We start from the raw sequence: 27,384 nt of genomic DNA, 5'->3' as shown, positions 1-27,384 counted from the left end.
ATATCTGCTTGTGAGGAGTAGGACAAAAAAGGGGCTTAGGAGACTTGAATTTTAAAAAGAGGCTTAGAATTGAGGTATCTATAAAGTTACTTTAAAAAGAAATAATCAAATTTTATTATTTTTTAACTACCTGAATAGTCTCACAGGAATGTGATTAAAGCACAGATGTGTGTAATCTTTTCTTACTGCTTGCTGCAAGTAACTTAGAAATCAGGAAAATACTTTTTTCATGTTTTTTCAAATATCTTTAGCAGAAGATTCTTTCTAAGATTTGTATTCTTCAGTTACCTATGTTTATGTGGGGGGAGGAGGAAGGAAAGGTAAAAATGCACTTTCAAAACAAGACCTGACAGGAAGATGTGTGTAATTGCAGTGTGTAAAACTTGGGCAGCTCTGTTGTTAAACACAGTGTTTGAAACTAGTTTCAAAGTGGCATATGAAACATTCTGATTAATTAGCGATTATGTAAGATTCCTTGTATTTGGAGTAAATTTCTGTTACATAGTTTAGGAGGTTTTATTTACAGTGATGTTTTTGCTCCATTTTCTCTTGATTTAGGATATGATCAACTGTATTGGTGGAGTAAATGTGCTGTTTCCGTTGCTGGAGCAGATCAGTTTTCTTGGTGGACAGATGCCTGAGAAGTCTGAAGGGCAAACTCTAACTCCAGAACTAGTCACTCCTGTAGAGGGGGACTGGGTAGTATTGTCATCCACAAAGGCGTCAGGTAGGAAAGTACAGTTGAACTGAAATAGTTTTTAAGCTTGATTTTAAAAGTCTTCCTATGAATGACAGAAAGCTGTTTTATTTCGTGCTGGGTTTTCCGGAGTACCTGCGCAAAGCTGAAAGGCTCGTTCTATTCCTAGTTATCTGACATGGATACTGAATACCAGGACTTCAGCACTGTGTAAAATTAACTTACTAACATATTTCAAATATAGCTGATTTAATAGCGTTATTTTTCTTTTCATAATTTACTATTACATTAGTGTGAAAGTGTGCAGTTTTTAAATTTGTGTTCTGAAAAGGTTTTTCTGATTATCTGAGAAATTATGTTTGCAAAGCCTACTGATATCAGTTGGAGGAGCTTTTCTACAACTTGAGTGCTAGGTTAGCCAGCCACACGAAGACTTTGTAGCATCAGAACAATATTGTTCAGCCTTTAGCCAGACTTTTATTTTCTTAGGAAAATGTTCAGACTCTACCTCTTCCATACAGTCAGATTTTAGTATTAAAATTTAAAAAAATGGCAAGAAGCTTTAAGGATAGATTTTTAAAAACTGTGCTAATATTGAGAATGAACTTTGATTTTAAGAGAAACCACTGGGAAATCAGACCTTGCAAGGGAAAACTGCATTTTTTTTTGTTTTGAATATGAAGTGGTGGAGTGAAGTTACTAAAAAAAAAAAAAAATAATCTTTTTCTCTCAGTCTCTTAATATTTTGTGTATCATGGCTAGAAAGTGTCATTTTGCAACTACAGTGAGAGAATAACTGCGGCATATGTAGAAGATTATAACTTTTATAATAGAAAGAGAAGTTTGTCTGTAACCTACAGCTATATGGATGAAACAACTGAAGTGGGGACTGAGATCACTTTTTTCTGGAGAGGCGTGGAATGGTTATGCCTCTGCACTGGAAAAAATCTAAAGGCAGCCCTACAGCTAGGGAACAAACAGAAAAGGAATTGAGAAGTTCAGGAAATAGTGAGGAATATGAACACTTGATTTTACTATTTCACTTCTGCTTTTATGCAGTGTTCCAACAAAAACCATGAGGCTTTTCCTACTGTTCTGTTTTGCAGAAGCTCGCCTGGAGAAGAACGTTGTTGCAACTTTCATCTTGATGGTAAAACACTTTATTGAGAGACACCATGTTAATCAAGAAAATCTCATTCACTCCCATGGAGTTGCCACCCTAGGAGCTTTGTTACAGAAGGTGAACAAGTTTGAGAAACATCCCTTAGTAATGAATGTTATGGATGAGGTCCTGATTACTTTGAAACATTCTTAGTCTGGCCAGGATGTGAGGGTCTCCAAAGGTCTCCTTAGTACCTGCTATTCTTTCTGATGTTTCTGAGAAGCAAAAGGTATGAGGATTGGATCTTAACCTGCAAAGTGAAAGACGGTGTTTTGTCTTTTTTCATGTTCTGCTTTTTTTGTTATAGATACTGTGTTGTATGATTCTTCAAATTAGACTGCTTCTGTGTTTCTCGTATTGCTTTAACGGAAGCAGATATTACTGCAGAAGATAAAAGAATCTCAAATTTTTATTTTAAAAAATGAGGTTTATTAGAATATTTAATATTTTGAGTGTTAACCCCTATTGTTGTTTTGAAAGGTGCCGAGGAACTTAATGGATGTGAACGTACTGATGGCTGTACAGTTGTTGATAGAACAAGTCTCAGTAGAAAAGAACATGCAGCTTTTGCAACAGATGTATCAACACTTACTTTTTGACTTCAGTATCTGGAACAGTGGGGACTTTCCCTTCAGAATTGGTGAGCTCTTGGACTTGGGCAACTGTGCAAAGACACAGTACTATTCACTTGGTATAAATCTTTATCAGGTTCTAATGGAAAACTTTATATTGTAGGGCATATACAATATCTTTCTACAATCATCAAAGACAGCAGAAGACTCTTTAGAAAGAAATACGGTGTGCAGTTTCTTCTAGACACACTCAGGATTTATTATGGGTATGAGTTTTACCTCTTCTGAGTCCTCCCCGTTTATTTTATGTGGCTGTTATTTTTTTCTCCCCATCATCCTAATAAGAAATTAATAAATAAAACCGCAGGTTGGCTTTTGGTGGTTGATTTAATTTTCCAAATTACATTAAATTTTTTTTTCATTTTGACTTGCTACTCTTCCTTGACTTTAATTTTTATGATAAGTTTATAAAAAATTTATGTAAATGATACTAAAAATGCTTGGAAAAGTCATTAAAATTACAAAATTGAAGGACTTGTTATCAACAATGCAAGTTAACTCATAGTTCATTGCCATTAAGAAAAGAGAGGGTATTTGTCATTTTAATCTATGTTGTTCTTTTATATCCTTGAAGAATTTGAAGTAGGACTTTTTCAGGAATTTAAAATTTTAGCTTTCAGTCTTGGTGATTTATAACTGCTTATGAATATGGTTATGTCATTGAGGAAGATTGGCTAGAGACCTTGCTCTTTCCTTTAGAGGGTGGGAGGGGGGAACCTGAAATCCTGACCTGTATCCAGATCAGTACAAGTCTACATTTCAGGGCTTTTATAGACTTGGTAAGTCTGATCTACTATTGCTTATTACTATTCAGTTGCCTTACTTCAGTAAAAATTGATGACTTGAGCCATGGTATGGTGGGTAGATGAAAAATTACAAAACTAGCACAATCAAGTATCCGTTTGAGTTGTGAAGGACTTCTTTAGGCTGCTTTTCCTGTCTGTTGGTGTGTAGGAGTGGCTGTAAAGACAGTGACTTGGCTCCTGATGACCTGAGAACAATACGGACATCCCTCTATGGACTGATCAAATATTTCCTGAGCAAAGGTGGAACACATGAAGAAATACAGAGCATTGTAGGATACATAGCTGCCACCAGTGAAGAGGAGCAGGTATCCAATATGGCGTAAATTAATAGTTTAAACTGTACATGTTTTGGTTTTGCTTTTTGGTGTTTAGGAATGTCGTGTGTTTAAGAGGAGGGAGCAAAAGAAAAAGGCCACAAGCAAAGTGTTACTTGACGCGTGGTTCTGTGTAGATGTAGCCGAAGCAGGTGGCCATATTTTTATGAGGGTGGCTTGTTTTTTTTTTTCCCCTGAAGGGAGCAGAAAGCACACGATATGTAATACTGAATTAGAAATGTTCTCTCACTTTACAAAATCAAATGAATTATACTTCAACTGATCAGAATTTGTAATGATGCAGTTTCTATTTTGTATATGTCAACAGTACTTGAACTTGCTTTGTAGCTCTAATTACAGTTTGATAAGGTGTTCTATATATAGAAAAAATATATTAAAAAAAATCTAATTTTATTTGTAATATTGAGCTGATAAAATGACTAATTTAGAACAAGAAGGGTCAAAAAATTAAAAGCCAAGAAAATTTTCCCCAAACAGAGCATGAAGTCTGAATGAACTGTGGATTAATTTAGTTGTCTTAATTTTGTAGCTTTATGGAATTCTGGACGTTCTCTTCAGCCTACTTCATTCCAGCCCAACCCCAGACCAACTTTTTTTATTGCTTTTTGAACCAGGGAATGCTGATATTCTTTATGCTCTGTTACTACATCAAAGATACTCTGACAGGCTTAAAGAACTTGTGTTCAAGGTAATGAATTGAATTACATGTTCTTAAATTAATTGAACATAAATTTGTATTTTTCAGTAGTCTGACTGCAGAAATATATGCAATTGTGAAGATACTAATCATCCAAGTTTTTGAATTTTTTCCTCTTGTGTTATGTTAGCTAGATGTTATTGTTTACTGCCATAGTCATTACGGAATTGGAGTTCTCTTGAAATAAAAGGGATTTATTAAAAAAAACCCAACCAAACAAGTCCCTGTTGTTTGAGTTAGCTTACAAAGTAAACTTTAAAAACAGTGGACCGGCATGTTATACACAAGTTTTAAGAAGTCTAGATGCTCCTTTGTGTTTAAATTGCATTTGTATGTACTTTTGCTTGCAGATTGTGGAAGAGATGCTGAAATGTACTAAAGTTTATGAACGTAGTAAGCACCGTATGAGACTCAGAGAAGTGGGATACTCTGGACTGGGGCTCCTTCTGAATGAATCGCCAGTTACTGTTTCTCTTATTAAAAACCTTCTTAACCAAGTTTTATATGCAGGTAATTGGCAAGTGTTGTGGTATACCATCAGTAAACTCCTGCTGCTCAGAGACAAACGTATTTGGCTCTTTGTTCAGGAAAACCAGAGCTGTTCCCTTACAGAGCTGTTCTGTTGGAAGTTCCCATTAGTCTCAGCTGACGTTTTGTTAGTTCCCTGAAGTTTCTTCTGTTTACTACCTCTGGAGGTAGAGTTGACCTCCAAGGCTATTTTTAATATTTAGCTGTTACATTCTCTTGCGTGATATCATTTATGTTGTTTTTTTCTTTCTCCCTTACAGATCCTGCTGTGAATTACAAAGATCTCATAGCTGTAGTGCATCTGGCTCATAGATCAGATATAAGCATGAGAGTGGTTATCTGTAGAAAGGTTTGTTGTCATTTTAAAACTGGAATATTGTCCTCTAAGCCCATAAACTGTACAGTGTGATAGCTTAGTTATTTATTTGAGACACAGCGGTAGTATTTGTTGCTACTGTTTGCTTTAGCAATGATTAATGTTAAAAATGAAGCCCATCTGTCGCTTAATGTCGAATTCTGTGTAGTCAAGTCCTTTTAAAAAAACAAAACAAAAGTCAGAGCCTCTATCATGATTCTCAAATAGCTTGTATTTTCTACAGGTTGGAGATAGTAGACTCCTTGAATTATGAAGTTTTCTTAAAGGATGCTTAAGACCATGATCGAAGCTTTGTTTGTATTCTTAGTACATTATTGTGACAGAACATATTCATAGAATTACAGAATGGTTTGGGTTGGAAAGGACCTTAAAGATACCTAGTTCCAACCACCCTGCCATGGGCAGGGACACCTTCTTCTGCTAGATCAGATTGCTCAAAGCCCCATCCAACCTGGCCTTGAATACTTCTAGGGATGGGGCATCCACAACTTCTCTGGGCAACCTGTTCCAGTGCCTCACCACCCTCACTGTAAAAACTTTTCTTCCTTCTATCTAATCTGAATCTGCCCTCTTTCAGTTTAAATCCATTGCCCCTTGTCCTGTCACTACATGCCCTTGTAAAAAGCCCCTCTCCAGCTTTCCTGTATGGTTCAGAAGAGTGGTTATGGATGCAAGGAAGAGATAGGGAAGAAGCAGTGGCTCTTTCCTAAACTGAGTTCTCGCTGGCCTGTATTACTGTAATTAGTAGTACTGAATGTTGCTGTGAAGCACTGTATTATCTATTAAGGTTTCTCAAAGTCAAAGTGAAATGATAATGTATGTTATCAGTAAGCTATTAATACTGTATTGTTTTTAATTTTAACTAATGGTTCCTTATCCTTAATACTTCCTTGTCAAGAATATTTTCTGTTTTAGATTTTCTTTTTTTGTAGACTAGTGGCTGAATAGAATTATTTGTTGCGATAACTGGCTTTTGCAGGAATTGTTGCAGAAGAGTGGCTGAAATGAGGACTTAACAATATGCTTTGATAGCTTCTTTTCTTCCCTACACTTTTTATTTTTTCTTTTTTTCCTCTAAAATATTTTTTGAATATGTATTTCTCATGAGAAAAATAGTTTTATGGCTTGTTTTCTTATTATTAATGGATTGTGGCTCTTTAACAAGTTTTATAACAAAAAGCAAAAAAGTCGTAAGATTGTAAAATGTCTAATTGCATTGTCTAAAAGCAACAATGAATGCAGTTACAAGCTAAAATTAACGTGTAGATATGGGATGTCTTCTCCTATCCTTAGGTTTTGCACCTTTTGCATTCCCAGTTGGATGCAGCACAACAGATTTCTCAGCAGCTGGGCTGGCAGGACACTTTGATTAGACTATTCCTGAAAGAAAACTCAGAGGTCCGAGTGGGCTTTAAAGAAAACAGAGCTGATTCCTCAAGGGAAGAGGAGAAAAAGCCTCCTGCTGAAGAGCTTCAGAAACATCAACCTATTAAGACTGAGGGAGACAAAACTGGCAGCTTTGTGTCTGTTAATGGTCTGTTTGATCAGTGGAGTTTAGAAGACAACAAATCCCTGGATGTCTCTCCTCATTTCTCTGTCATGCCAATGGAAGATGCATCCACAGCAGAGATGGCTTTTAGGTCAGAGGACCGAGAAGAGTTGTGGCACAGTAATCCTTCACATTTGAGTTTAGACCTGTCCAGTATTGACTCTTATGAATTGGCTGACATTGTGAATCAAATGACAGATAGCCAGCCCAGCACACCATCACCTATAGAGAACACAAAACCATTCTCTGGGCAGTCTGACAAAGAGCTGGGCGTTATAAATGATGCGGGCTTCACTTCTGATCTTTCTTTATTTGAAAACCAAGGAGTAAGTAATTAATTCCCTGTGTGGTTAGTTTCTCCAAATGTCTGCAATTCCTTTTTTTAATCATCTTCCTGATGGATAATTATTGTTTTTCCCCACCCCACCCCCACCTCCCCTCCCAGTCTTCCAACAGAAAAGCAAACAGTATAGCTCTTTTATAGTGAGTAGGGGTGTTTCCTTTTGTAATGTGTAGTCTTTTTTGGTTGTCTAGTTGAAACAGCTTACTGTGGAAAAAATAAAGAGTAGCAAAAGATCAGGCTGAAATAATGATGTAGAAGTCAAGTCAGTATGTATTACAACATACAAGCAAGCCACAGTTTTATATTTGCGTTTTCATCCATTTAACAATCGAACTTTAGACTGCAGAGTTTTCAAAAATGCTAAAATATGCTAGCATAGGGACTGTGATGAATGAGAAATGTTTTGAAGGTTTTTCTGGACAAGAAGGGCTGTAAACACTTCTCTTCTTTTGTAGGGAGGTGGTAATGAACTCGTACAGTTACTTACAGACATCCTACTGTGCATAATGTGGAAAGGCATTGAAAAGTCTGATGATAGTGCTTGGATTGAAAGAGGACAGGTGTTTTCTGCACTGACCAAACTGGGAGTATCTAATGAGTTGCTGCAGCCTTCTGATGAAATAAAACTCAAGTGAGTGTACAGTTCAAGGATGACTTCTTTCACCCCTTTTGAGGAAAACCAGAAAAAGTAAGGGGCATTAATGAAGCTGGGAAGGGGTGGGTGATTCCCAAGAAGACAGACTTTTCTTTGCTCTCTCTTCACATACTGCAGAAGTATGCTCTGCCGCCTATTTAGTAGTGTTGTGTGGCCATAAGGTTTTAAAACTATCACTGGTTTCATGAGCTTCTCAAAATCTCTTTTACCTCATTGACTTATCAAGGAGACAGCAGATTCAATTAAATACTTAATTGGATTTTTTTAAAAGCCGCTTACACTTAGAACATGTAATAATTACTTTGGGATTTTGTTTTCCATGCAGCTTGCTGGAGAAGATGTTAGAATGGTCAGTCACTGATAACAGAGATTCAAAAGCTCTCCCTGTGCATGCTGAAAATGCCTTCAAGCTCTTGCTAATTGTGCAAGATTTCCTGCAGGCAGAAGGACTAGTTAATTCAAATTTATGGACAGAAAAGGTACAGTAACTGCATAATGGTAGTATGTGTGTGGGCTGAAAGAGTAATGAAAAAGTTGTCAGCTTGGATACTGTCTTCCCTTCTAGGCATATATTTTTAAACTATAGGTATTGCAGAGTAAGGGTTTGTAGTGGAATGGATTAGATTGCCCCTTAATGAGTAAAAAAGTGTGAATGCTTACTACAGGGAATTTAGTTAATTTTGCAAGTTAATAGGCTTGTAAGTGGTACTTTTTATTGAAAATCCAGGTCTCTTCAGACTGGAGAAGTATTTAGAAAACGTAGAGGCTAATGAAACAATGTCATTGTAGCTGAAGCAGTTTTTGCACTGTTTACCAGCATATATGAAGCATTGTGTTTGTCCTGAATAATAGACCAGCCAAAACCCTGCTCTCAGTTGCAGGCTGAGAAATGTCACTTCTAGGCTTTGACCCATATTGAGTTTCGATGTGATTTTGTGCATATATATGCAAATAGCTCAGTTTTATATATCAGAGTCAGAAACATGAGGCCTGAAGAAGAAAATGACTAGCAAACACAATAAGTAGTAATGTGAAGAAGCTTTCTGTCATCTGGCTGTTTCTCCTGCCTACTTGACATACATGTTGTAGACACGCATAATTTGCCTCAACACTTATGTAATCTCTGGCAGTGGTCTTGCTTCCTTCACTGTCTGAGTTGTCATTGCTTTTCCATTTTTCAAGGCTAAAGGGAAGAGATATTACATGGAAACCATCATTATATCATGATAAATCCTTAAAAAAAAAATCAATGTGTTGTTAGGTGGGTTTTTTTTTTAAAAAAGTGTAACCTTTAGAGTCATCAACATAATTCCTGAGCTGTTCTCCAGAATGCCTCCTTATAAGTAAATATAGCTTAATCTTAAAGCTCTTAATTATTTGTTTTTAAAAAGTCTCCTCTTGGCAAAAGCTTTGCCTTCTGCTGTGATCTAGCTTTGTGAAATCTAATTAGAAATGAGATCTGAACTTGAGAGCACTGAGCGTTGTGCTTATTGCCAACTCTGGAAAATAACAGTACTTTCATAAATTATCTTCCACTATGCCTGGGGAGAATTTAAAGCACCATAATATTCTAAGCAGGACAGCTTTCAATCTGCCACAGAAGCATTCATGTGTTTCTGGGGCTTAATAAACAAATGACTTTACATTTGAGTGATTTATTAGAGAATGTATCAGGATATATTAGTTTTAAGCAAACATGTCTGGATAGTGAAGTCTGCCATTTGCCTTGTGAACCTACCTTTCACAAGGTTTGTATCATTTCTAGTATCAAAATATAACAGAAGTGCCTCCTAATTTATTTTTATTTTTTAAAAGACATTAATAGTTGTTATGAAGTTTCAAGCATTTCACTAAGTCAGATATTCATAAAAGAAGCCTTGTTTTCCTTCTCAGGGCACTGTGCATATTGGTATTGCTGATAAATTATACTAGCATTACACTCAAATAATTTAAAATACAAAGCAAAAGAATGAAATTAAATCCTCTATATGCTGAACTCAGAACTTGCAAATTGGTATGGTATCTGTGCTATTAATAATGATGTCTTTTCAATCATAATAATCCCGCTCATGGAGTCTCTAACTTTTCTAGGGAAATGGCATTTACTGAAGTTAAATTGTAAGAAAAACATAAGCATATATACTGCATGCTGGTTTTGGCTTTATTCGGGGGAGATACTTCAGTTAACATACTGGAATAGTCAGATTTTGTAGTCAGGAATTGTTTCAAATCACTGTTTTAACTGCAGTGTTCTGGGATAATTTTATGGGTTTGAGTAAGTCAGAGTGTGAACACAGCCTCATCAGCTCTTTGAAATTATTGTATCTCCAGCTGGAGTAGCTGTCGTTAATTTTATTTCATGGAAATCTGTTTTACAATAGCTCTTGGAAGAACTAGTGACTCTCATGGATAGCCTGTCCGTCTGGTATTCCGCTGGCCTAGAAGCAATGAGGCTTTCACGGGTGCAAGTCCAGTTGCTCCTTGGATTCATTGCACAAGATAACTTACAGGTTTGTTGCAAATTCCTGCAAGTGGTACTGTGTTTTAAGTGTATGTTTGATGTAACTGTTGTGGTTTATTGGTGAGCTGCTCGTACCAGCAGTCCTTCATCCATCTGTAGGGAAGATGTTTTATTGGTTCTTACCATTTGCAAATTTTCTCTACAGTCCTGTCAATGTGCTTTTCCTGAGAAAAAGGTAGAGGGCAAGCTGTTTGAAGATGGGACTACGTAGGCACTAGTGGTAGTAAGACAGTGATTCTGATCGTGACTTTTTGTTTCTACTGTAAAATACATTTATTAGTGGTTTCAGGTTTACATACATTAAGTGCTCCTGAACCTGAAGTGTTTTGCCAAATCAACATTTCAAACAAAGTTAACAGAGCTATGCCTGGAATATGAGCCCTTCAGTAAAGCCAGGATTGTTAATTTAGATATGTGATTGTCTCAATGCAGCTGTGTGACTTTGGGGTTGCAGCTGACTCGAGTTTGGACATCACAGGATGAATAAGTGATCAGTGCCCATATTTGATGCCTCTGTGCCTTCAGGCACCTGGGATGCAGCCAGAATATGTACATACTCCTGTGCTAGAAAGATAGGTGCCATAACTATTTTGAGGATTGCATTCATTTTTTTATTGTTTGTCTATGTAGGTCTGTGCTATGGCAGCAGCCAAACTAAACACCCTCCTTCAGACCAAAGTAATTGAGAGCCAACCTGAAGCATGCTACCTCCTGGGGAAGCTGGAAGGCATCTTGAGTAGATCAATTAAAGAGAAGACAGAAACTTACTCATTTTTGATTCCCCTTGTTCGGACATTGGTATCCAAGATTTATGAACTTCTCTTCATGAATCTGCATCTCCCTTCATTGCCTGCTACCAATGGCAGCCCATCTTTCTTTGAGGACTTTCAAGAATACTGCAGCTCTGATGAGTGGCAAGTTTACATAGAAAAATATGTAAGTAATTATTTTTGTATCATTTTCCCTCTCTTTTTAGCTGTGAAAGCAGAGAAACTCATTCAGAAATCATGTCCTTTTTTGTTTTGGTGGAACCAGATTATTCCAAATATGAAGCAGTATGAAGAGAATTCATTCAGACATGATCATGAGCAGATGGCACTTTATTGGAAAGATTGTTACGAAGCGTTTATGGTGAACATGCACAAGCGAGATCGAGAGAGAGGAGAAAGTAAGCTTAAATTTCAGGTAAGGTTTTAAATGAGTGCAAGTTTGTCTTCTAAGAACTGTCTGAGGAGTTGTCTCCTAAAAGATGGAGAAACTGAATTCCAGGGTGATCTAATTCAAATGATTGCAGGCAGGTTGACTGTTTTAAGATTTTCATGGGTTGCATGCCTATATACACTTGTAGGGTATGCTTTTTAATTCTGTTCTATTTAAGAGTCTTCCCTGTAAGCAGAGTCATTTCAGAGCAGTAGGCCTTTCTCATAGTACAGCAGCCTGGAATTATGCTCTATAAGCTGCGTCTCTTTACTGATCTATATTTTGAATTACTGAGACCTCTTCTCTGTTGTGAGATGAGTCAGCGTGATTTTTTTTTTTTTTTAAAAAAAACCTACTTCAATATGATGAAAACATTTTAAACAGTGAACAGTTCCTGTTTAATGTGTGGAAAAATTGTTTCTGAACAGACCTTTCTGTATAAAGTCGAGACTCGTTTAAGCATTAGAATTAAGTGGTAATTACAACAAATATCATGGCTAAGTGTCGCTGTCGTACTGAAGACGGAGAGAAGAACAACACAGAATTCAGGTCCAGGAGAAAACACCAACACCAACCACAGCATTTAATTAATTACAAATCCGTATATATAACATGGTTCACAAGGATGGCCAAGGCAATTGGTCGCTTGACCATCCACCTCCCAGAGTGATTGGCTGAATGCTACAACACCCATTTCAAAACAACTTTCCCAGTGTGCCATAAACAGGACTGCATAACAAACTACAGGTGCAAGATAAAGTCTTAGTTTACAAAAACCTCAAACTGTTTCTCAGCTAGCCTGCATGGGAAAAAGAACTTTCACAGGATGCTGCAGTAGCTGGAAAATTTCTGCTTCTAGCTTTTTAGTATCCACAGCTGAGTTACATTTCTCTTGTTTTCCCTTTGTCTTCTTAATAAGGATCCTTGTAGTAAGACTTTTTTATTCAAGTAGCTAAAGGAAAAATACAATATAACATTCTAGAATACCAGAATTTAAAGAAAAATCCTACCTGTTATAATAAGATTTCCAATATGGACCACTTTTCCGATGATAAATTGCTTTCATAAGAATTCAGCATTGATAATGCTTTCTTCACATCTTTAAGTCGAAGTTTGACACCATTTCTAACAGTACTAAGCTTTTTAAAATTTCTTTTGTAAGCATTACCTTAAATTTTCAGAAGTTTTTACTGCTAAACGTTTTTTGTTTCTCCATAATTTGTGAGGATTCTTGCAAGCCACAAAACTGTGTTTTCAAAGGTCAGAGTTATTTCAGGGCTGGTTTTATTTTTAATGGTCTTTCAGGAGCATTTTGTGGAACCATTCAGCAGAAAGGCTCGACAGGAAAATCTGCGGTACAACAGTATGCTAAAGCAACTTCATAGTCAACACACGGCTACTCTGAGACAGTGGAGAGCAGCACAGCTTTACTTGCTCTCTGAACGGGGTCCTTGGTCTGAAATGTAAGAGTGAAGTTCTTAAACTGTATATGATGCTTAAAAGGAATTTGCTCACATGAATAACTTACTGTTTCACATGGTTAGAACCTTGTCAAATTGACTCTGATAACCATTCTTGAGATGTGAAGTTAATATTGAATGCAGCTTTTATACTGTTTTCTACATTTGATTATGGAAATGCAGAGTTTGAGGTGTAATGCTGAGCTGGTTACCTGGATGCTAGGTTTTCTTGCCAAGTGACAAATAAAAATCAGTTGTCAATGAAACAATTGCAAACTTCTTGAGAGATCCTACAGATCAGTGGTTCTGTTGGAAATGAGAAAATAGAACTGTTAATAAAGACTTTGAGTTTTTATGCTTGAAGTTTATTTTTAATATAAAAGGAAATTTTTTTCCCTGTCTTAGCTTTTGGGGAAGTTCTGGATAAAGAAATTTCTTTTTTTTTTTTTTTTTTAATTGTCATTAACTGAAAGTGTAGACAATATATCTACTGATATATTTCAGTAGAAAATAAATGCTCTTTAGGATTCACTCTTTAGTACTTTAGGATGATCAGAGTTATAATATGAAATATGAAATATAAAATTGAAATGCAGTTTATTGCTTTTATGTTTTAAAATGTACAAGTGGATGACCAGTATTTTTCTAAATATGTACTCTTTTGTAATCAGTTCATTCATGTAGATCTTTACTTTCTTTGAACTGTTTTTATTAATATTCTTGTTTTCTTAGGAAACAGCATCCTATTCACTGGAAACTTTCAAATGTGGAAAATTTCTCACGTATGAGACTAAAACTAGTGCAGAATTACAACTTCAACTCCCATCAGGATGCTAGTGACCTGAGAGATAACTTGGGTAAAGTTATATTGTATTTGCTATTTCACTTGAGATTCCTCAGTCTTTACTAAAGAAAGAGGCACACTTTACTCTTTCTATTTAAGAATCAGTGTATAGTAAGTACTTAAATCTTGATTTTTCTTCATTTCCTCTGTGGTAAAATGTGTAACGTAAGAGTGATGCTTTGAACTGAAACAGCATCTTCCTACTGAGTAGAATTCATTTCCCCTTGTTAATTGAAATGTGTGGGTTTGTTGAAAAAAAAAATAATAAAAGTTACAGAACTCCTTTGTTTTAAAATAAGCAGTCACATAGCTTTCTTGCATAAGATTATTTTTTTCAAGAAAAAGAAACAAATGAGAGTAAGCAGGCAGTATTTGTTTAAAACCTTTTAGAGCTTGTGATTAAAATGTATAGATATGAAGTGCTTTGTTTTAGAAGTGTGCCAAACAGCTCAGTTAGTGGTGTAAACTGTTCCTTAAGTTAGGTGTATTGGATAGCAAGGCTCAGACCAAAAAAATAACACTCTTGTGTTAAAAGAGTTAAAAGTAAGCAAAAAACAAATGCCGTGTATTTCCATGAGATCTGCATGCTTTAAAGTGTCTGGCAGAACACAAAATGTTTTATTGGAAATGTCCACATCAGAATTCAGCTTAAGATTTTCAAATTTATGTCTTCCCTTTATAGCGTTAAGATTTGACACATATTTCAGCTTAGTTCAGGGAGTATTTTTAGTGTTCTGGTTGCTTCTTACTCAGTTAAAAACAACATACAACAGTAGAAGATACACTCAGTGGTTTAGATTTCTTAAAATGTTGTAGCAAAAAATTTTCTGAGCTGAAATGTTTATTTCTGATAGGTGTGCACCAGACACAGCCCTCTAGTGAGCCTCTGCTTCTGGAGGTGGTGAAGCAGGTGAAAGTGAGTGACTTGGAAGATGATATTCTTGAACTACCGGAAGAAGACACAGCAGCCAGTTCCAATTTGTAAGTACAGCAGAACAGAACAATTGAAATTTGTTTCTGTGATAGGGATAAGGAGTGAGAAACAACTTCGGAAGTCGATTAGCATACAAAGCTTCCCTCTTTATTTGTCTGGCCTTAGCAATCCAAGCCAGGGCTCTGTGGTAGTTTTGAACAGCAGAAAAGTTACCATTGGATTTATCTTTGTCAACAACGAGACATACAGAGCCCCAGGGAAAATAAGGCACAGCAGATGTTTGTGAAGATCTGTTGGTGATTCGCTGCTCACAGTTGATCTGAAGCTACAGAATTGTTGAGGCTTTTCTATGTACATTGGTTATAATTCTCAAGAGGCGGTCTGCCCTGTAAAGGCATAGACCAGACTGGAGCAGGCTTTGTGCGTAGATCATAGAATCATAGAATGGTTAGGGTTGGAAGGGACCTCAAAGATCATCTAGTTCCAACCCCCCTGCCATGGGCAGGGAAATCCTCCACTACACCAGGTTGCCCGAAGCCTCATCCAACCTGGCCTTGAACACCTCCAGGGATGGGGCATCCACAACTTCTCTGGGCAACCTGTTCCAGTACCTCACCACCCTCAATGTAAAGAATTTCTTTCTTATATCTAACCTAAATCTGCTCTCTTTCAGTTTGAATCCATTGCCCCTTGTCCTATCACTACACACCCTTGTAAAAAGTGCCTCTCCAGCTTTCCTGTAGGCCCCCTTTAGGTACTGGAAAGCTGCTATAAGATCACCCCGGAGCCTTCTCTTCTCCAGGCTGAACAGCCCCAACTCTCTCAGCCTATCTTCCTAGCAGAGGTGCTCTAGCCCTCTGATTATCTTCGTGGCCCTCCTCTGGACTCGCTCCAGCAGCTCCATGTCCTTCTTGTGTTGGGGACTTCAGAGCTGAACACAGTATTCCAAGTGGGGTCTCACAAGAGCTGAGTAGAGGGGCAGAATCACTTCCCTCGACCTGCTGGCCACGCTCCTTTGGATGCAGCCCAGGATACAGTTGGCTTTCTGGGCTGCCAGCGCACATTGCCGGCTCATGTTGAGCTCCTCATCCACCAGCGCTCCCAAGTCCTTTTCCTCAGGGCTGCTCTCAATCCATTCTCCGCCCAGCCTCTACTTGGAGCAGGCTTTGTGCGTAGATGCCAAGGCTGTTCCCGATACCATCAGCTGCATAGCATGTACGTTTGCTTGGTTGCCATTAATCTGCTAGATTGTCCCCTGTGTTTAAAAGTATTCCATAGAGAAGGCCTGCTGTGCTTCCTTCATGTCACTTCTGTGGTTGTAAAAGAAAAAAACCAAAACCAAAAACGAAAAACAGGGAGCAGGAGGGGGATGGGCAGGGGAAGATAGCAAATACTTCACATCCAGTAACTGGACATGTGATGTTGTGCGTGCATCTGTGTGTGTCTATGCTGTTGAAGTCCAATAGAGATGTGGCACATCTTTGAGTGATACAAATGCATTTCCTTGTATCTTAAAGATCTTAAAGGTTATTAAATGCTTGCTTGTGATGTGTAATATCTATAGACTTCTGAGCAACCATTACTTCAAATACTTCTGAAGATAGCTTTAGTCACAGGAACTAGGACTCAGCTCTGCTCTGGACCAGAGAATTTAAGCACCTAGCAATTAAATAAGAAAGGGAAATGCAGCCTTCTCTTCCCGTACTTCAAGGGAGGTCAAGTCCCTTGTGCCTGAGACTGAAATATCAAACCTGAAGAGCGATGCTATGAAATGATATTTGGAGGTCTAGTCGGAAACATCCAAGACTGCTGATGGAAGTAGCTTCATATACTCATTTATGTTGTAGTTTTAATGCCATTCAAATTTGATTCTTTTCTGAACTGTACTCTTAACCAAGTATCTAAGCAACTGTATGATCTACCCAAACCTATAACACTTGGTGGTATTTTTGTAGGGATGAGAAGGATGAACAAAGTCAGAAAGAAAAGCTAATATTGTCTGAAGACTGTGAACTCATTACAATAATTGATGTGATACCTGGCAGGCTGGAGATCACTAACCAGCACATCTATTTCTTTGATGGTAGCATTGAAAAAGAGGAAGGTGAGCATGATCAATACCTCTTTCTTTTCAGTGCAGTTCAGCATTCTGGTTTTTTGTAGGCTGAGTTTCATTTTTTGAGAATCGAGTATGAAGAGACGAGTTGTGAACCTGTACTTAAAATTAATATTGTACTTGATGATCAGTGGCTGGCCGATCCATTCAGAATCAAGAATCTGGAGCTGTACTTGCTGAGCAGTTAACTTGATTCACTATTCTTAGTAAAATAACTTATTAAAAAAAATAATTAAGTTTGACTAAAAAAATGTCATTACCTCTGATTTGCTGCTTAAATGGCACCTCCCTGTTCTCCCTGACAAATAATGTTTCAGTCATATGTTGATTAAAAAGTAGTAGTAAGTAATGGTTAAAAAGTAGTAGTATGTAAACATTAATAATCTGTATTAATTTGGTGAACCTGAATAGAATGTGCACAGTTGAGTATGAAAACAGTGAACTGAAATGTTTGACCAATAGTGCTGAAATCTTCAAAAACAGTGTATCAAGAAGTTGACCTTTTGAGAATTCTAAACATAAAAGCTTCTATCTGAGCCTGTTTAAGAAAGCCAAGGGGTTTCGTTCATGTTTTTTGTCAACACAATACATTTATAATGTGTCTTTGATCAGAAGGCAAAACCAAATTCTTTTGGTTTTTTTTGGATATTTCCTGCTGCCTCTTTCTTTCAGCAGAACAATAGCTGAAATTAATAATATTTTCATAGCAAAATGGTTAATCAAGCCACATACAAAACTTGCATTTTCTAAAAATAACACTAAGGTGATTGGAAATGATACTGTATTATGTCTGTATGAAATTTTTTATATATATTCTAAGTCAATAATCAAAGTACTCTTTTTAGGGGTAGGTTTTGATTTCAAATGGCATCTTTCTCAAATTCGAGAGATACATTTGCGTCGGTACAACCTGAGGAGGTCAGCTTTGGAGATCTTCCTCACAGATCAAACCAACTATTTCCTCAACTTCAATAAGGAGGTATGAATTTCCCAAATTTGTTTGATTTGTATAGTTAGCACAAGTGTCAAGTTCACTGATTGTGTCTAATTTGAGTCTGGTGTCTTTCATAATACTCTAACACTAGTAGCAAAAGGTTTGCTAGATACAGCCATTGTGGGAAAACTAGATTGCAATCTGTGAAAACCTCAGTCTGGCATGTAGGAGATGATTAATTGTGAAAAGGTGGATAAAACAAGATTCTTCTTTTTCTTCCCTCTCTCTGCTCTTATACAGAACAATTAATCAACTCAAATTACATCAGTAGTAATCTGAGTATCTTGAAGCCCATGTCTTTTTCAATATTCTGAGCAAATTAATTACAAAGCAAAGGAGACCTTCTATTTTACCATAACATTGGAAATTATTAATATTTCTATATTCCATGGTTTAGGATTAGTGAACTTTTTTTCCACTGGATAATGCAAGTGATCTTTGTATGTGGGACTAAGATAACTTAGGGTGAGTTACATGCTATTAGGTGAGTTTATGAATAGTTCCTATGAATTTTTTTTTAAGTAAATAAATCTTTGCAATAGTTTTGTAGGAAAAGCATTGGTGTCATATTTGAACAAGAGCAGCATTTCCTAGAAGGCTTATGAGAGAATAATGATTTTCTGTGTAGCATCTAGACACACACACACAAAAAAAATCACTTCATAACGTAATTGCCTTTATATCTTATAACTGAAGGACACATGTCCATCCGCGTCCAAACATTTTATGCAGCAAAAGACAGAAGTGTTTAAAAGTGTAACTGTGTTCTATTTCACATATTAATTAGCAGAGAAGATGTTTACTTGTCAGCTTCAATCTCCAGAGTAATTTTTTCTTATCAATGCTGTTTCCCAACAGGTACGAAACAAAGTATATAGTCGAATATTATCACTGCGTTCTCCGAATATTTCTGGGACCAGATCTCCACAGGAACTTTTTAAAGCTTCAGGTTTGATGCAGGTACGAGACTCCAGCATAAATGGTCTAGAGCCTTCCTCTGCTTTTTCAAGGAGTCCTGGAAGATCCTGGGCTACTGATTCTACTTTTTTTCTCCAGTGTTTGGATGACAACTGCCAACTGCTGTACCCTCAGTCTAGTCCCTGAACTTTCACATGCACATTTTTAGAATTGCTGTGTTGTGTTTAGTCAGCGAGGTAAATGAAGAGAGCGAGGCTCTGTTGGTGTGATATGACAAGTGTTCCAACAAGAACGGAAAACATGTAGCAGACTTGCTTCTGTTTTTAGTCCGTGATCTTGAGTGCACATTTTGGAACTTCTTTCACTACGTGTGCAAATAACTTTTCATGCTACCTCTTCTTGATGGGGCTTTCAACAAAATCCATGTGAAGATTAAGCAGGACATATGGTCTCAAGAGAATTAGTAATATTGATATAAAAGGAAAATGTCAAAATCTCTGTATTACCCTAAACATGGATAAATTTTTTAGATATAGTAAAAGTATTTTTATTTTCCATCCCTTTATGCCACAGTTACTCTTTTCTCTGAGGGAGGAAGCTTTACAAACGACTTTTAAAATATTGGAAATACTTTGTTTTTTTCTTTGTTTCCCCAACAGTAAAAACTATGATGTTGTGTATTTATGTAGAGAAAATATTGTCTGTTATGAAATGGTCTTTGTCACACTGCAGACAAATATTGAGCCCTTCCGAACAAAGCTCTGTCTGTTCTTTGGTTTAAAATATAATAGTGGAGCAAAGGCACAAGGACAATGTTAGTTTAAAAATTCCTGTACCGCTAACTAATGGAAGAACAATTTATAATAAGTTTTGACCTTAGACCTTTAATGGATTTCGAAGTTCTGTTCCCCTTTTCTCACTACCTTTTTACCTGCTGCCTTTTTGTTTCTTTCATTTCTGTTTTTCTTCTCTTTTATTCTGAGGCTGTTAGTTGTCTACTGCCCAGAATTTAAAACAGTACTGGCATCAATCAGGGACATGATTTCAGTGAAATATAGGTAGCATATTCACTGAATCAAAGGGAAAATCAACTTTTTAAGGAGAAATTTAAATTTGGGCTTTCATACCATTCTTAGTCTTATGCCAATACTGTCCTCTGGCAAATAAACACTGACAAGACATGTAATTTGCAGTAGCAGTGTCTTTGATATAGCAGTGACTTCTGTTGTATCTTTTTTTTTTCCTTCAGAAATGGGTGAATAGAGAAATATCCAACTTTGACTACCTTATTCAGTTGAACACAATGGCAGGACGAACTTACAATGACCTTGCTCAATATCCAGTGGTAATTAAAATTTTTTTTTTTGCCAAAGGTATGTATTTTTTTCTATTTTGAAAGGTAAATTTTTTATCTCAATTTGATCTCTGACTCTTTTTTTCAGTTCCCCTGGATTTTACGAGATTATACTTCAGAAGAGCTGGACCTGAATAATCCTGCAGTCTTCAGGGATCTGTCCAAACCCATAGGGGTGGTAAATGAAAAGAATGCTAAGACTGTGAAAGAGAAGTATGTATTTGAACACTCAGTTATATTTCTCTTGTCTTTTCTGAGCCTCCAGGCTAATAACATGTTTTAAAAATAAAGCGGTGATGGTGAAATTTTTAAAAGCTAGTTTTATAACACCACAGATGTATTTGCAAAGGTTATGGATTTGTTATTCCTGCTGCAGATTAGTCAGTTTATATGGCACTGAAATGACAAAACTTAACTGTTGTAAATTTTCAGTTATTTCTCGTATGTGGAGATGAAAAACTGAAGGGCTGTAGAAACACTGAATTTAATGGCACAGCAGCTTGAAGAGGCATAACTTTATCCCATGTCTGCTTCAAGATAAGCAATGTGAAATAATACTGATGAGTTGAGTTGTCTGTGCTGTGCTGAGAGGTACCACTGGTCCTAAATCTATGCTTCCTGCTATTTTTTTCAAGCATAGATTATTATCTTAGAAATAAAACAGAACTCAGTGACTTCCAGCAACTCCTCTGTAGGTAGGAATGACAAGTACTAACACCCACACATCAGTCTAGTGATCCTTCCTGTTTTGCTAATGTGGGGAGTGAGTGTGCCGTCATACCAGATTGCACTTGTCAGGCTTCTTCAAAACCAGCTTTATTCTGAAAACTTGGAACATGGAGAATTTTCTTAGAATGATTAGGCTCTATCTCTAGACTATAGAGTGACTATAATGAAATTGATTTTCTAGCAATATGTTTAACTATAATTTCTCTTACTAGCCTTGTGACACTGAGAAATATATCAGCCAAGTGATGGCATGGTAGTGTAGAGTGAGTTTGCTAGTAGAAAAGCAAGTGAACATGAGTGATAAATCTCTCTTGTGCATCCTGACACAGTCACACACCTACTCTTTTTTAATTTTTTTTTTTTTTAAAAGTTGTGCAGGAAACTGTCACAAATTCCTTCAATAATAAATATTCAGCTTAATGATGAGGGTTTTTTTGTCTGTTTTATAAAGTCATGCAAAATCATGCCTATCTTGCCCTTTGTCCAGTTTCTGACAGCTGATAGCAAATTTTTAGGGAAGAGTATAAGAACAGGTATGCCAAGGCTTAATCCAGTGAACATTTCACCAGTCTTTTGCTTAGGGTCTTTATAAGTCAGAATTGGAATCCTCGTGTTTAATAGAACTCAATATATTTTTCTCTTGTAGATTGCTGTGATCGTTACTTTTTGAATCCTTGCCTCTAATAAGTATAATCCAAATGTAAATCAGCTGGAGTGCTCAGTTGTATTTATAGAGATTTATTTATTTTTCTAGATATGACAATTTCGAGGATCCTCTTGGGATAATTGACAAATTTCACTATGGGACGCATTACTCAAATGCTGCTGGTGTCATGCATTATCTTATTCGGGTAGAACCTTTCACAACACTTCATATCCAACTTCAAAGTGGCAGGTATACTGTGACCAAATAAGCAGCGTCTTTATTTTTCTTCCTTATCATTTTCCTGAGGGAAGGATCAAAGTTTAACTCGAGTTTTCTGATCTACAGATTCGACTGTGCAGACAGGCAGTTCCACTCTATTCCTGCTACGTGGCAGGCGCTCATGGACAACCCCAATGATGTCAAGGAACTTATCCCAGAGTTCTTCTACTTCCCAGAGTTCCTGGAGAATCAAAATGGTAAATTGACTGCTCAGAATATTCTCGTAGAAAACTGTTCTTGTATTCTTCAGAAAACAATGGTTTTGTGAATGGTTTTGTGAAAAAGTATTTGTGAATGCTGTGGAACACATCTTACGTGAGCTTTACAGTATGCTTGTAGAAATTACTTTAATCATCATGCTGGCTTCAAACTGTTTAATGAAGACACCGGTTGTGTTAAGCAGCAGCCTAAATGTTGTTTAAAATTCAGACTAGGGGCTTAAGGATGGCTAAAAATAGTTGTTTACTTAATGTAAAATATCAGAGATACTCGTTTGGATGTTTGAAAAAGTTAGCAATAGTTAATACTGATTAAATAGTTAGCAAAAGTTAATACACATTAGTATTCTTTTTACTGGGTTCGTTGAGTGATAGAGTTTGGACATCTTCAAACATGTGAGGTGTTTTATTTGTTCTAGGCAACCAATGTATTTTCTGCTTGTTACTGTTATCTTCCAATGCAATGTTAAGTCACCTGATTTTAGAACCACTTAAGGTTTCAGTACCCCTCAGAAAGAAGGGAGGGGATTAAAAAAAAACCCCAAAACAGCTGTTCCACTCTCTGTATAATGCTGATTGAAAAGACAGCATCCTGCATTCTGATAGGAGACTCCTAGCCATTTTTTAGTTCACATTTATTGCATAAGGAATTGCTTCTTTACCTATTAGACAATTTAAAAATGGGTTTATATGTTTGTGTTGCTGCTAATTCAGTCCGCTAGCTACAATCTACTACCGTTCGAAGTTACAAAAATTGGAAACATCCAAGTCATTTAAGTATTTAGAGTTGTTCTAATGAAAGGTGGTGGGATTTAAGACTTCTTGAAGGCCTTCATTCTACAACCATTAGAATCTATAAGTAACTTCATTCTTATGAATGACCTCATTGAAATGTTTTGGACTTTTAATTCTGGTAAAACAAAGCAAATGCAGATGTGTTTACAGATGGATGTTTAAATGATTAATGCTACTTTTAAGGTTGAGACTTCAGCTTTGAAATCATTTAGGTGCTTTGGACAATTGATATTCTGTATCATTTAACATTTTAAACATTCAGAGCAGAACTTAGCCTCCTATGTCAGTGGTAGGGTTATTGGAAGTTTACATTAAGAATTTTTCAATATCCTTCCCTTACGTTGAGAAAATAATGCTTTTTAATTTTTATTGAGAAATCAAGATGTTTGAAATTATCTTTTAGTAACTCTTAAAATTCTCCAAATTTTTCACTAGGTTTTAACTTAGGTCAGCTTCAAATATCCAAAGAGGTGGTGAATGATGTTATTCTCCCCAAATGGGCTCACTCTCCAGAAGACTTCATTTATAAACACAGGAAGGCTCTGGTAAGATTATGTTTATATGTGTGAAGTAATGATAAAGAAAGTACACCTACACATTATCACTGGGGCTGAAGTGTAAAATAATGAGACTGCATTCGAACTAGAGTTCTGGTTGTACTTGACATTACAAGTACCATTAAAACTTTCAGTTAAAAGCACTGTGCATGTTGATAAAATGCTCAAAACAAAAAAGGAAGGAGCCTGAAGATACTAATCATTTCGGACTTGGCTGCTGTAGGAGATAAAATGTAGAATTAGGTGGGTTTAGGTGATAAGGCTTCCCTTACTTTTTAAAGATTATTCTGTATGTTAGTAGGGAACTAGCAGCTTGCCTTGCCTTGCATTTCAATAGTCTAGATGTGCTGCTTCCCTGGATTAATTTTCCTTCTGACCTGGCAGTTACTGTCCTTAACACACATGGGTATTCTTATGCTTCTGCCCTATACATTGGTATAAACCTGGTTTGTGGATACTTTTTAGTTTAGGAGTTAAATCTGTTTCACAGAAAGTAGTAAATACTTCAGGAAGGGAGCAGTACTTATTCTTACAAAGAGCTTTTTTTCCTTCTAGGAATCTGAGTATGTTTCTGCTCATCTTCATGAATGGATAGACTTGATTTTTGGCTACAAGCAGAGGGGATCAGCTGCAGTGGAGGCGCTCAATGTGTTCTATTATTGTACTTACGAAGGTACAAAGCAGTACTTTCTCTTGTCATTGTCATTAGACTTGGGGGTTTTCAGTATTAGGCAGAAAACACTTGATTTATGAGCATGCCATACAGTATCATATGGTAAGGCAACTGAATTATAGATGGAATATGGCAGCATAACTTGTAATTTATCATCAAATAACCTGAATATTTGATGCTTTGATCAGAACTTGTGAACCTGAAATGTTAATAAAGTTTTTTTTTAAAGGAGGGCTGTTCCAGTTGTGTGTATTTTGTTTCTAAAAGCGTTTGGAGGTTTTTGTTAGTTTCTCATTTGCTTGCTTAAAAGCATTTGTGGGAATAGGTTTCCGTGGTTTAGGAGTCAAGGCAAGTTGCTTAAAGCCAACAAATATTGAAGACAAATGTTAGTCTGTTAATCCCAAAGGTGGATTTTGGTTGGCTTTTGTGTGCAACTTATTGCATGCATGAAGTATTTTAAATTTATTTTATTAGACAAAAGCCTGCAGTTCTTGCACTGAAAAACTTGCACTTACAATGCATTTAAAACTCCGTGTGCAGAGTGGAGTTTTCAGATCGTATTTTATATGGAGGCATTGTTTGGAGGCTTTTCTGAGGTAAAGGGTGATAATGCTGTAATTAATTTAAATTTTGCAACATTTGTTGACCATATTGGTTCTCAATAAGTTGTTTTGATTATGTTCTTTTTCCTTTTTATTACCCTTCATCGTTCTGGTTATATTCCAGGGGCCGTGGATTTGGATGCTTTAACAGATGAGAAAGAGAGGAAAGCTTTAGAAGGGATGATAAACAATTTTGGGCAAACTCCCTGTCAGCTGTTAAAGGTGATGATCTTTGTTCCCTCTTAATCAGACCTTTGTAATTAAATCCAACTGAGTTAAAAAGACTTCTGAAAAATGAAAAGATAATAGTTTGTAAGATATTGGTTTGTAATTTTACGAATGTTAAGTCTTTGCCACATTACCATTTGTAAATTTCCACTGATGGAAATTTAGCACGCCATTTTAAAAAGAAATTCATTTACTTTAAGAATGGAAATTAGATGCTTAAGAGTCTGTTTTCTCATTGATTGACAGTAAGATTTGGAGTATCTTATGTGATTTGAACATATTGATAAATTTGTCTAATTTGGTATTCCTTCAAATATTGTCTTCTAGGAGCCCCATCCACAAAGGCTGTCAGCAGAAGAAGTAGTGCAAAGACTAACTAAAAGTGATACCTCTACTCTGAATCTCTTCCAACACCTCACTGAGCTGAAGTCATTCTTCATAGAGGTGGGTGTTTTCCTCAAAATTGTTTAAAGTCTAATCTGAAACTTCTGATGAACTTGAAACAAAAAGTCACAACCTAGATGAAAATATAAACTTGCTTCCTATTTAAAGAAAATATTTTAAAATACAGTATGTATAAAATGAGCTCTGTCTTTTTAGTTAGCCTCATAGAGGTTGAATCCCATGAATTTGTATCTGCTGGTCACTTATGTGGGTGTTGTTTGAGTATTAAGTTCACTACTGCACCAAGAAAGCTAAGAATATCTCTGGTGGTATCTGAGGACTAACTGAACTTGATAGTTAAACTCACTGATTTAAGACAGAGCCAGGGTTTTGTTTCTGGTGTTTGTGACAAGGCATACCTGCGTGAACTGAGTGTGTGTGTGCCAGTGCCTCAGAGGACTGTACAGGTCTGACACTGATTCCAGAGGCTTTGGGTATTACTCTTTACAGGTTCTAGATTTGTCCTTTAGCTCTTGGATATAATCAGACCAAAACCATGTCCTTTCTCTTAGGGAATCAGTGATGGTGTGCCCATCGTCAAAGCTGTTGTCCCCAGGAATCAGTCACGTTCCTTTATTTCTCAGGGAAGCCCAGAGATCTTGGTGAGTTGCATGTGTCAATGCTCTTAGGTGTAATTTTTTGATACAACTTGTAGAGAAACACTTCTTAACTCTTCCTATTCAAATGTGTTCCTTTAACCTATCATGAATGTCAGCTATAAGTTAAATACTTGTCTTCTGAAGGGAAGCCAGGCTGATTTGTTGAATGGCATTTAAGAGCTGTTGAGACATGAATGTAAGTTTTAGTGAGGTGTACTGTAAGTTGTCCACTTGATCCACTTCCATGGTAGAAATCAATTTCCTAATGCAATGCAGCCTAGTTTTAAAATTACAAGATTGATTTATGAATGGCATCACTATGTTTATCATTGCTTTCCAACCCAGATATTGAACTATACTGTATGTGTTGTATACACACTCCAAAGGCCTGCACTGTTCCTAAAATTAACTTTTGCACTGACTAATAGAGGTGCTAGTGCTATGGCAGATGGCCAAATGGTGAAAGGAGAGTGTTTTTGTATTGATATCTGTATGTATGGTCTGCATACTGGCCCCTGTGCAATACTACCTATGTTTTGCAGGAATGAATATTCTTTTCCAATATTCCTATTTTGTAGGTCAGACTTACTGTCCTGGCTTAATGTGGTATGTGCGTGCATATGTCATTTGGAATTCGGACACGTCTAAAATTCTCATTCTGTTTTTTAAATATCTGATGAAAATAAGTTCAAACACCTAGATTCCTTCCTCGCTTTCTCAGAAATAGAACTGTAGTACAATTTTTTTAAAAAACTTCTTGTGTTAATATGTTAACTATTAATGATTACTATTTCAAAGAAGAGAAGCAGCAGCTTAAACTAAATAACTGAATTGTAATGAAATGTTTGAGAGGGGTTGGTTGGCTGGGTTTTTGTCTCTCCCCCACCCACCTCCCCACGCAGCTTCTCTGACCTATCTGGAACATACACTGTTCTAACTTGGTAGTATGTACCACATGTGAATTAACTCATCTGAGCTGGATTTATTTTTTTTTAATTTGTGGGAGGAGACATGTGTGTGCTTTTTTCTTTGTGATAAATTCTCAAGAAGCCTATTCTGCATTTTATGCAAGCTCCATTACCATCGAAGGCAAGCAGAAAATATGCCTCTGGGTTTCACCAATTTTTCTGTCAAACTCTTTTAGGTAACAGCAAGTCTGAACTGCATTATTGGAACTCATGGTTGGCTACCTTATGATAAAAATATCTCCAACTATTTTACATTCATCAGAGATACCACAGTGACAAATCCCAAGTAAGCAAATGATGGAGAGATGCAGATGAATGCATCTACAGTAATAAAATACAGTAATTGTTCAACAATCAGTGGATTGTACTGTTTTCATTGGCTGACTTTTCACCTAAGAATACATCTTCTGATGTTCAATAACATTACCTCTAATTTATAATACTGTTCTAGGAAAGAGTTATGTAAGTGGCATTTCAAGGTTTTTCATTCTTAGAGCTCCTTCTGATATTATTTTCTAATTATCA

At 36.5% G+C, this 27,384-nt stretch overlaps 1 protein-coding gene across 5 annotated transcripts in view; it reads left to right on the top strand.

Annotated features, from left to right (window-relative positions):
- Nucleotides 1–27,384, top strand: part of NBEAL1 (neurobeachin like 1) — a 94,419-nt gene that overhangs the window by 51,527 nt on the left and 15,508 nt on the right. For all 5 annotated transcript variants that reach the window (XM_086615311.1, XM_086615310.1, XM_086615312.1 and 2 more), the window contains 30 exons: nucleotides 559–727; nucleotides 1,804–1,937; nucleotides 2,340–2,499; nucleotides 2,595–2,697; nucleotides 3,446–3,602; nucleotides 4,162–4,320; nucleotides 4,680–4,839; nucleotides 5,118–5,206; nucleotides 6,527–7,108; nucleotides 7,581–7,756; nucleotides 8,106–8,259; nucleotides 10,162–10,290; nucleotides 10,932–11,237; nucleotides 11,337–11,486; nucleotides 12,807–12,964; nucleotides 13,694–13,818; nucleotides 14,660–14,786; nucleotides 16,695–16,843; nucleotides 17,701–17,834; nucleotides 18,708–18,809; nucleotides 20,017–20,112; nucleotides 20,210–20,334; nucleotides 21,605–21,745; nucleotides 21,842–21,972; nucleotides 23,224–23,333; nucleotides 23,901–24,018; nucleotides 24,745–24,842; nucleotides 25,176–25,292; nucleotides 25,805–25,894; nucleotides 27,036–27,145. In XM_086615311.1, coding sequence (XP_086471437.1) covers nucleotides 559–727; nucleotides 1,804–1,937; nucleotides 2,340–2,499; nucleotides 2,595–2,697; nucleotides 3,446–3,602; nucleotides 4,162–4,320; nucleotides 4,680–4,839; nucleotides 5,118–5,206; nucleotides 6,527–7,108; nucleotides 7,581–7,756; nucleotides 8,106–8,259; nucleotides 10,162–10,290; nucleotides 10,932–11,237; nucleotides 11,337–11,486; nucleotides 12,807–12,964; nucleotides 13,694–13,818; nucleotides 14,660–14,786; nucleotides 16,695–16,843; nucleotides 17,701–17,834; nucleotides 18,708–18,809; nucleotides 20,017–20,112; nucleotides 20,210–20,334; nucleotides 21,605–21,745; nucleotides 21,842–21,972; nucleotides 23,224–23,333; nucleotides 23,901–24,018; nucleotides 24,745–24,842; nucleotides 25,176–25,292; nucleotides 25,805–25,894; nucleotides 27,036–27,145 — 4,559 coding nt within the window. The remainder of the gene's footprint in view (nucleotides 1–558; nucleotides 728–1,803; nucleotides 1,938–2,339; nucleotides 2,500–2,594; nucleotides 2,698–3,445; nucleotides 3,603–4,161; nucleotides 4,321–4,679; nucleotides 4,840–5,117; nucleotides 5,207–6,526; nucleotides 7,109–7,580; nucleotides 7,757–8,105; nucleotides 8,260–10,161; nucleotides 10,291–10,931; nucleotides 11,238–11,336; nucleotides 11,487–12,806; nucleotides 12,965–13,693; nucleotides 13,819–14,659; nucleotides 14,787–16,694; nucleotides 16,844–17,700; nucleotides 17,835–18,707; nucleotides 18,810–20,016; nucleotides 20,113–20,209; nucleotides 20,335–21,604; nucleotides 21,746–21,841; nucleotides 21,973–23,223; nucleotides 23,334–23,900; nucleotides 24,019–24,744; nucleotides 24,843–25,175; nucleotides 25,293–25,804; nucleotides 25,895–27,035; nucleotides 27,146–27,384) is intronic.

Source organism: Tauraco erythrolophus, chromosome 8 (genome assembly GCF_009769465.1).
Source record: "Tauraco erythrolophus isolate bTauEry1 chromosome 8, bTauEry1.pri, whole genome shotgun sequence".
In the NCBI taxonomy this organism is placed as follows: domain Eukaryota; kingdom Metazoa; phylum Chordata; class Aves; order Musophagiformes; family Musophagidae; genus Tauraco; species Tauraco erythrolophus.
Note: the sequence above shows the minus strand (reverse complement) of the source record. Positions and strands in the feature narration are given on the sequence as shown.